Consider the following 10078-nt stretch of genomic DNA (forward strand, 5'->3'; position numbering starts at 1 on the left):
GGCGCATCCTCTTATGAGGAAGGCAATTATTCCCACTAGAAGCTTGAAATTGTCTGTTTTTGACTGCCAGTTTCCAAAGGGATTACTTAAATTCCAGCCATTCAAGGTCTACACTGGAACATGAGCGATTTTTACCATTTTGCTTGTAATTTCATCGACAGCCTTTCCAGTGCTGTCTAGTTCAAGGCAGCAATTAGAGAGATTGAATTTTCTGCAAACTCCCCCTTCAGCTACCAGGAGATAGTCTAGAGCAAGACAGTTTTGATAGATAGTGTTTCTGAATTTAGTTTGTTGTTGGGCTAGTAAGTTTAGAGCATGGGTGGTTTCATAGTTATTATTCTACTATGGCTTGTAAGTGAATGATTCGGTTTAGCATATAGATAGGAGTTCAATAACCTCACATGCCATCTTCTGCCCAAGTTGCTGGCTCATAGTACTGGATTATACACTCAGGGGGCCATTCTTCACCTCCTCAGATAATGACAGCCCTTTTTTCTCTTATGTTTTGAAACACTGGCTGGCTTAGCTCTTTTTCTTCTGCTAAGGGAATGAGGAAGAAGGAGGATTTTATTGTACCAAGCATAAAACTACCACACCAGTTTTGGAGAAGTTCTCAGAATGCAAATTTCCACAAATCCAGGTGAATTCTTCACAGGTGAATTCTTCACAGGTGAATTCTACAAAACATTCCGGAAAGAACTAACACCAATCCTGTTGAAACTATTCCAAAAAATCGAAACAGAAGGAACACTGCCTAATTCATTCTATGATGCCAACATTACCCTAGTACCAAAGCCAAACAAAGACACCACAAGAAAGGAAAATTACAGACCAATTTCTCTAATGAACCTAGACGCAAAAATACTTAACAAAATACTTGCTAATCGTATTCAACAACACATTAAACGAATTATACACCATGACCAAGTGGGATTTATTCCAGGTATGCAAGGATGGTTCAACATAAGAAAATCAATCAATGTAATACACCATATAAACAGATTGAGAGAAAAAAACCACATGATTATATCTATAGATGCAGAAAAGGCATTTGACAAAATACAGCACCCCTTCCTGATAAAAACACTCCAAAAGATCGGAATACAAGGAAACTTTTTGAACATGATAAAGAGTATATATGAAAAACCTAAAGCCAACATTGTTTACAATGGCGAAATCCTGAAATCCTTCCCTCTAAAATCAGGAACAAGACAAGGATGCCCATTGTCTCCGCTCCTATTTAACATTGTCTTGGAAGTACTGGCTCGAGCACTGAGACAAGAACCAGATATAAAAGGCATTCAAATTGGAAGGGAAGAAGTCAAAATTTCATTATTTGCAGATGACATGATCCTATACATAGAAAACCCTGAGAGATCTACAACAAAGCTCCTAGAACTCATAAATGAGTTTAGCAAAGTCGCAGGTTATAAGATCAATGCTCAAAAATCAGTAGCATTTCTATACACCAATAATGAGCAAGATCAGGAGGAAATCAAGAAACAAATACCATTCACAATAGTAAATAAAAAAATCAAATACTTAGGAATAAATTTAACTAAAGAGGTAAAAAACTTATACATCGAGAACTATACAAGATTGTTCAAGGAAATCAAAGAAGACCTAAATAAATGGAAGAATATTCCCTGTTCATGGATAGGAAGACTGAATATTATTAAGATGTCTATCCTACCAAAACTGATCTACACATTCAATGCAATCCCAAAAAATCAACACAGCCTTCTTTAAGGAACTAGAAAAACTAACTATGAAATTTATTTGGAATAAAAAGAGGCCCCGAATAGCCAAAGACATATTGAAAAAGAAAAACGAAATAGGAGGAATCACACTTCCTGACTTCAAAACATACTACAAAGCTACAGTAGTGAAAACAGCATGGTACTGGCATAAGGAGAGACACCCAGACCAATGGAATCGAATTGAAAGTTCAGATATAGAACCTCATGTATATAGCCATATAATATTCGATAAAGCCACCAAACGCTTTCAACTGGGAGAGAATGGCCTATTCAACAAATGGTGCCTGGAGAACTGGATAGCTATATGTAGAAGAATGAAAGAGGATTACCATCTCACACCTTATACAAAGATCAACTCAAGATGGATCAAAGACCTAAATATAAGAGCCAAGACCATAAAGACCTTAGAAAGCAGTGTAGGGAAACATCTACAGGACCTTGTAATAGGAAATGGCTTCATGAATATCACACCAAAAGCACGAGCAGCAAAAGAACAAATAGATAAATGGGACTACCTCAAAATTAAAGCCTTCTGCACCTCAAAGGAGTTTGTCAAGAAAGTAAAAAGGGAAACCACACAATGGGAGAAAATATTTGGCAACCATATATCTGATAAGAGACTTATAACTTGCATATATAAAGAACTCATATATCTCGAAAACAAAAAGATAAACAACCCATTTAAAAAATGGGAAAAAGATTTAAACAGACACTTCTCCAAAGAAGAAATACAAATGGCTAAAAAGCACATGAAAAAATGCTCCAAATCCCTAGCTATCAGGGAAATGCAAATCAAAACTACAATGAGATACCATCTTACTCCCATAAGATTGGCAGCCATGAAAAAAACAGTAGAATACAAATGCTGGAGAGGATGTGAAGAAAGGGGAACACTCATCCATTGCTGGTGGGAATGCAGAAGGATCCAACCATTCTGGAGGACAGTTTAGCAGTTTCTCAAAAAATTATCCATAGATTTGCCATATGACCCAGCAATACCACTGCTGGGTATATACCCATCAGATCTGAAAACAAGGACACAAACCGATATATGTACACCAGTGTTCATAGCAGCATTGTTCACCATCGCCAAAAGTTGGAATCAATCCAAAAGTCCATCAACAGATGAGTGGATCAATAAAATGTGGTATATACACACAATGGAATACTACTCAGCTGTAAGAACCAATACACTACAATCGCACGTGATAACATGGATGAACCTTGAGAATCTTATGTTGAGTGAAGCAACCCAGGCATTGAAGGACAAATACTATATGACCTCAATGATATGAAATAAGTTAACTGCCTCAGAGAGCTAGAGTCTGGAAAAGTGGCTTACTGGAAATCGGGGGGTGGAGGAAGGATGTGAGTTAATGTCTGTAGGGGTGGAATCTGTGATGAGCTGGGGGTAAGTATGAGCACAAAGAAGGGACAAAATGGGGGCAAGGGGTTACCTTCGGGTGGGGTTTTCTGGGTTTGAGGGGGGCTGGGGATGGGAAGAGGGGTAATATGGTCCAAGAAATAGGTGGGAGGGAGGGGCAACATACAAACATGGAAGAGTGCCAGAAGTTCATTGAGAACTAAATGTTGAGTAAAACGTATCAAAGTATAAGTAGGAGGGTTACCTGGTTAGGACGCTCAGGGGGTATGGTCTGATGCGGGAGGACTCTGGAGGGAATAGCTGAAGGCTCATTTTGCCAAGGTGGGTTCTACCATTGGGTGGGGTGGACCCATATCCTGGGGAAGACTAATGCCGTCGAATAGAGAGAACTGTATCTCTCGTGAGAAAGGACGGCTCCCAGGGCATTAGATTGGCAGGCGTTGTGGGCCCTAAGGGGAGGGGAAAATGGACGTGCAATGGATGGAACAAAGGTAAATAAGGGGGCAAAAGAGGAGTTATGTGAGAGTACACGAGGATGAATATAAAACAGCTAATATTACACCAAAAACATATAGGGGACGACAGACTAATAATGAAAACCATAAGACAAAACATAGGATAACTAAAAAATTTAGAAAACTGTACAACCTAAAGTATGGACCACATAGTAAGCACAAATGTTACTTTGTTTGAAAACTATAGTTTCGGAATCTGTACATCAGTTTCAGGAAATATGATATGAATAAGTTAAAAGATTATTGCTTTGGAAGGGAAAAGGTTTTATGGTGGATCTGGGGAAATACTGTATATTGTATATATGAATTTTGGTGATCTAAGACTCTTCTGAAGCTGACATTATGTTGGGATTCACTTTACGGGAAGTTTTGGATCACAGAGTGGTTCAAAAATGGCAGCGGAGGAATACTGATACGGGATGTTATTGACAGGATATATATGGTTGACAGGGAGTTATACAGGGCATATGCCCAGGGTATATGGTAATGTCTATATATACTCATAGTGGAAACAATTAAAAACAACAGCTGGGGGGGTACTGGGCTCCTGGCAGGGGGGTCACTGTTGTGGGCCCTGGGAGAGCAGCGGCAATCCTCCAGGTGCAACGGCAAGAACCAGGAAGGAAGGAGGGCCCAACAGTGGGCTCTTGATACTAATGGCTACACTTTTGAGCCTATGCACCTGCAATAAGAACAAGGCCTAGAGTAGCATTGTGCCTGGGGGTTTCCTCCTGACAGCCTTCATGTTACTCAAATGTGGCCACTCTCACACCCAAACTCAGCGTGTAGATGTGATGCATTCCCCCCAGCGTGGGACACGACACCCGGGGATGAGCCTCCCTGGCACCGAGGGATCACTACCACATACCAGCTGAAGAAGCAACTAGAAAATGACCTTGAATTAAAGATTCAATGCGGAACAGCAGAATATACCTATCTACATATAATAACATGACTTCGGGAAGCGGTTTGACCTAATGTAAGGGGGAAATGGAAAGGAGAAATGAGATTATAAGGCTGTGAGTCTCTAAAAAAGAGTCTGGAGGTTGTCAGAAGGAATACCCCTATGTACAACTGAACAGAGTCTAAGAGACAGATAAGGTAGATACAACCCCAGGTATTGGTTCTTTTGAGGGATAAAGAGACCCACGGGTTCTATGGTCATGGCAGAAGGGGTTCACTGCCATGACAGATGGCCCTTCTTTGGAGCTGGTGTTTCTGCGTGATGGAAATGGACTCAGAGGGGATCTCTTTTCACAAGACTTGCATGCTACTTTATTGGAATCCTAGTTGGTGCTGGGTTTAAGATATATGTAGGGGATTTGAATCTCTGGACTGATAATATGACACCCAGGCCCAGAGCCTCAACAGACTTCAGCTCCTACACTTTGACTTATTGGACTTACTCCACTCAGCTAACATGGAGTTGAAGAAGGTCAACCACCACAACATGGAGCCTAGAGTGTCTACAACTAGAAGCGGGAAGAGTGCATCCAGTACCCATGTGGAATCTAAGCCCTCACTTGACATAGATGTGCAATGGACACAACCAATCCAATGTCCACAGAGAAAATGTGGAATGGGTGTGGGAACGGTAGCCATGGGGGCTGCTGGGTGTGGGGAACGGGAGGAAGAGATGAGATGTGGAGGCGTTTTCAGGACGTGGAGTTGTCCTGGATAGTGCTTCATGGACAATTACGGGACACTGTAGATCCCCCCAGGGCCCACTGGATGGAACGTGAGAGAGTCTGGGCTATGATGTGGACCATTGACTATGGGGTGCAGTGATGCTCAGAGATGAACTTACCAGGTGCAATGGATGTATCACGATGATGGGAGAGAGTGTTGCTGTGGGGGGAGTGGGGGGCGGGGGCGGTGGGGTTGAATGGGACCTCATATATATTTTTTTAATGTAATTAAAAAATAATAATAATAATAAATAAATATTTAAAAAAAAAACAAAAAAAAAACCAAATAACCTATACTCTAGGTTTTAACTCCATGTGTTTATTCTTTGTATTTAGTTCATATTAATAAGACCATGCAATATTTGTCCTTTTGTGTCTGGCTTACTTAGCTTAGTATAATGTCTTCAAGATTCATCCATGTTATCACATGGGTCTCAAATTAATTTCTTTTTACTGCAGCATAGTATTCCATTGCATGTATATACCACATTCTGTTTATCCATTCATTGGTGGATGGACAATTGGGTTGTTTCCATCTTTTGACTATTGTGAATAATGCTGCTATGAACATCGATGTGCAGATGCTTTGCTTTTTATTTTTTTTATTTTAAGGAGGTACCAGGAATTGAACCCAGGACCTCATATATGGGAAGCAGACACTCAACCACTTGAACTATATCATTTCCTGGTGTAAAAGTTACATGTTGGTGTTAGTAGTGTAATATAGGAAAAATATCTTGAAATACTCTTTGAGGGCATCTACTAAACCTGACAAAATTTAGTGCAAATATTTTACTTCTAGTAATTTATTTGCAATACTGTCAATTTGCATGAGCATAAACAAAGCATCACCAATTAGGAGTAATTAGAGATTTATACTTGGTCTGAGCAGGGAAAATGAGTTTCATGAGCAAATGTCACTTCAGCATACCTACTCTTCTTTATGACTAATTTCAAAGGGTGGAAAAGCAATATAATATCAAAGAGGGAAAAATAAATAGCCCTTGAACTTAAACTGAGACTATATACACCACTTCAGATTCAGACACCAAACACTTTTCTGAACAGTATTCTCTTTAATAACCCCTCATCAAGAAACATAAGCCCAACTGTGATATAAACAAACAGACATACTTAACATAAACACCCAAGCAAAATACATATATTTTTCTTTATTCGTATTCATACCCCATATTCTTTGGATAAGTAGTACTTAAACCAAGTCAAACATAACTAAGAATAAGGAGCTAGCAAGAGCTACTATCCTTTGGAATAGAGGTAAAACATCAAAAGAGGAAATGTTGGCATTAAAGGTAAAGTTTGCTATATCTTTGGTTTATCTTGGATCTCACACTGGCTGTGGGGCAAGAGAAACTCAATCAGAAAAAGGCTGTGTAGAAGTAATACAATCATTCTTTTGAGAAATAACAAGAACCTGGCAACAGGAAGAAAAGTTTGGAGAAATGGGAGCCAAGGCACGGAGAGAGATTGGATTATGTATTCTTGGGCTTAAATGCAGGGGACGGCATTAATTGGGAAATTAGTATTTCCTTGATGTAGAAAATAAATAACTAAAATGATATTATAAAAGGGTGATAGTCGGCTAGATTTCATTCCTTCCTTGATTTATACTTAGGGATATGTGTTAAAGAGTTTGTGTTTTTAGACATCACTAATTTAACTAGTAATGCGTAATTGTTAGTGCCATAGGAAATATTCACACAAGAAAGATTTTGCTCTCAAATAAAAGATAAACTTTACATTTGAATACTTGTTAGAATTTTTAAATGAAAGACACATGTTGTTACACCATGAGTTTATTAAATAAGAAGGTTTTATTTTTCTTTTTCAAATAATGAAATACAGACTAGTAATAAATGTTTCGTGATCTAAATCTTACTGTCAGATCTTTATACTTTGACATATTGTCTTATGATATTTTCCCAAAGAGTAGTTAAATCTGGCAGTAGTTTTGTTCCATTATTACTAACATGACAGAATAATAATTTGTACAATTCTTTTCAACTAAAAGAGCCATATTTAAATTTATCTCCATCATTATTCATTCCTATCATTCATCTTTCTTTTGCATTACCTCCAGAATGAGTGTAACTCTTATACTGTATGTACATGTTCTGAATCACTTTCTGTATTTTAATTACTTTCCTTTTCAAATAATCCTCTAATCTATGGCCTTCTCCCTTAATGTAAATGCTCAGTGTCCTAAGAGTAATTTTTTTAGGCATGGCATTTTATCAAATTTCTTGTGTTTTCTTCAGGAACTATTTTCCTGAAATCTCAACTACGGGATAGTTACAAGATTATTTGCTTTATCTACTGTATCACAATGAGTTTACTTGCATCTTTCTTTGTTATGAGAACACATTTTTTTTTTTGCTTATTTTGTTTTCATATTAATGTGAAATATCTTTGTTTCTGGAACCAATTACTACCCATTTTCTTATTAATTTTAGGTAGGTAGGGGTCAGACAATGCTTGCATTATATTATTCAGTTACTTAAATTTATGGGAAATAATTTTCAGTTCTGGTCAACAGGTAGAACAGTAATTGTGTAATCAGCATTTTAAATTGTTGATTTTCAATCTATCTTCCTAGCTATTTTTTATGGGGATTCAAGAGTGTTGACATCCAAGAACACTGTAAGATGGATCATATCTGGTTCCTTATTGTTCAAGTCTGAATGCCTCTAAAAGATGTTTGGATAAATATCAAATATAAAAATTTAAATTTTTGCATAGACTATAGATTTAACTTCCCCATTACAAGAGACTGTAGCAGCATGTCACCATGTAGTCTTTCTAGCAACATGAACTTTTAAATAAAAAGTGCAGTAAATTTTGCAGTGGTGCTCAGAGATGTATTCACCAAATGCAATGAATGTCTCATGATGGTTAAGGAGGTTGTTATAATGGGGAGAGGAGTGGGAAGAGGGGGGTGGGGGGTATATGGGGACCTCATATTTTTTTACTGTAACGTTAAAAAAATAAAGACAAAATTAAAAAAAAATTCATTCCTCTATATAACATTGCCTTAACTGCTTTGACCTAGCTGATTTCTTTGCAGCTACCCTATCAATTTCATCTCAAAACCTAACAAAATTATGTTTGCAAATCACTTTTGTATACTTGAATTAGTATTTGGTTCATGATTACATGGCCTCTAAGTCTTAGTAACCTCATCCATTGTATCATGATAGTAATAGAATAATTAATCTCTGTGGTAGTTTCTTTTTTTTTTTTATTCCACATTAATTGTGTGCTTCCTTTGAAAATATCATTTGACACCAAACCTTTCTCATGGCATTTTTCATCTCTGTATTTCTGAGAGTATAGATTAGAGGATTGAACATAGGTGCAATGATGGTGTAAAATAGTGCAAATATTTTATCCTCAGGGTAAGTGTTAGGTGGTCTAAGGTAAGCAAATATTGAAGGCCCAAAAAATAAGACAACCACTGAGATATGAGACCCACAGGTAGAAAGGGCTTTGCGAATTCCCTCAGCTGAATGATTTCTTAAAGTGAATAATATAATGACATAAGAAACAAATAGGACAACAAAGGTTACCAAGGTGACCATACCTGAATTGGCAACCACGAGGACACCTGTGATGTACGTATCAGTACAGGCAACTTTTAGCAGTGGGAATATATCACAGAAGTAGTGATCAATTACATTTGGGCCACAAAAGGGCAACTGAATTATGATAGACAATTGAGGAAATGAATGGACTGCCCCGCCTACCCATGCAGCAAACACTAGAAGATTGCGTCTTGCCCTGTTCATGATAATCATGTAGTGCAGGGGTTTGCAGATCGCAACATAGCGGTCAAAGGCCATAGCAGTAAGAATGAAAACCTCAATACTTCCAAAGAAGTGTATGATAAAGACCTGCAACATGCAGTTTCCGTAGGAAATGGTTTTTGTCCCCACTAATAAATCACCAATCAGTTTTGGTGTAACACTGGAGGTATAGCAGATGTCCATACAGGATAAATGGCTGAGGAAATAGTACATGGGTTGGTTAAAAAGGGAGCTGCATTGAATGGAGACAAGGATCAGGAAGTTTCCTACTAAGATGGAAACGTAACAGACTAAGAAGAGCACAAAGCAAAATATTTGTATGTCCTGGTCATAAGAAAGTCCCAAAAGAATGAATTCTGAGATGTTCCTGTGACTTTCCATGTATTTCAGTTTGGTATGTATTGATCAGTGTCTGAAAAGATAAAAAACAAATATGAATTTGGATAAAAATCTACAAGATGATCACAATAATGTAAAATTTACTATAATAATGTGTGAACACATATAGAATATTAATATTAAAATACAGAATTCTGCTTTTCCTTTTTTAACAGGTCTATTTTTACTAAAATACGTGGAATTAATTTATAATAAAAATTAGGTATTTTATTCAATTTGACTTTAAAACTCAAGTGTTTTTTACTCTACAAGATTAAATTTTATTCTTGTTAATTCTATTATTTGGAAAACAAGAAGTGTTTAATTTATCTCATAAAAATAAATCTGTTTTGCATATTTTAAATGTAATGCTTTAGCTGTAGGGTCAACTTTTCATCTTCCAGCATGAATTGGAGAACTTCCATGTATCACCTGAAAGTGATTTAGAAAATACAAATATTTAAAATTCCTAGTTTAAAGTGGTAAAATTAAATATTTTTAAAGCTACCAAGAAACTACCAGGCACACA

The 10078-nt window shown here is 37.2% G+C and overlaps 1 protein-coding gene across 1 annotated transcript; it reads right to left on the minus strand.

Moving 5' to 3' along the window:
• Nucleotides 1–8616: 8616 nt before the first annotated feature.
• LOC105746840 (olfactory receptor 4P4-like) lies at nucleotides 8617–9552 on the minus strand. The gene has a single exon (XM_058306393.1). It carries the CDS (start codon nucleotides 9550–9552, stop codon nucleotides 8617–8619), a length of 936 nt encoding a protein of 311 aa, XP_058162376.1.
• Nucleotides 9553–10078: the final 526 nt, after the last annotated feature.

This window comes from Dasypus novemcinctus, chromosome 10 (genome assembly GCF_030445035.2).
Source record: "Dasypus novemcinctus isolate mDasNov1 chromosome 10, mDasNov1.1.hap2, whole genome shotgun sequence".
Lineage (NCBI taxonomy): Eukaryota > Metazoa > Chordata > Mammalia > Cingulata > Dasypodidae > Dasypus > Dasypus novemcinctus.

Bases quoted from the DNA above. Each gene is read 5' to 3' on its own strand.
- LOC105746840 (XM_058306393.1), bottom strand. From the start codon at position 9,552: ATGGAAAGTCACAGGAACATCTCAGAATTCATTCTTTTGGGACTTTCT.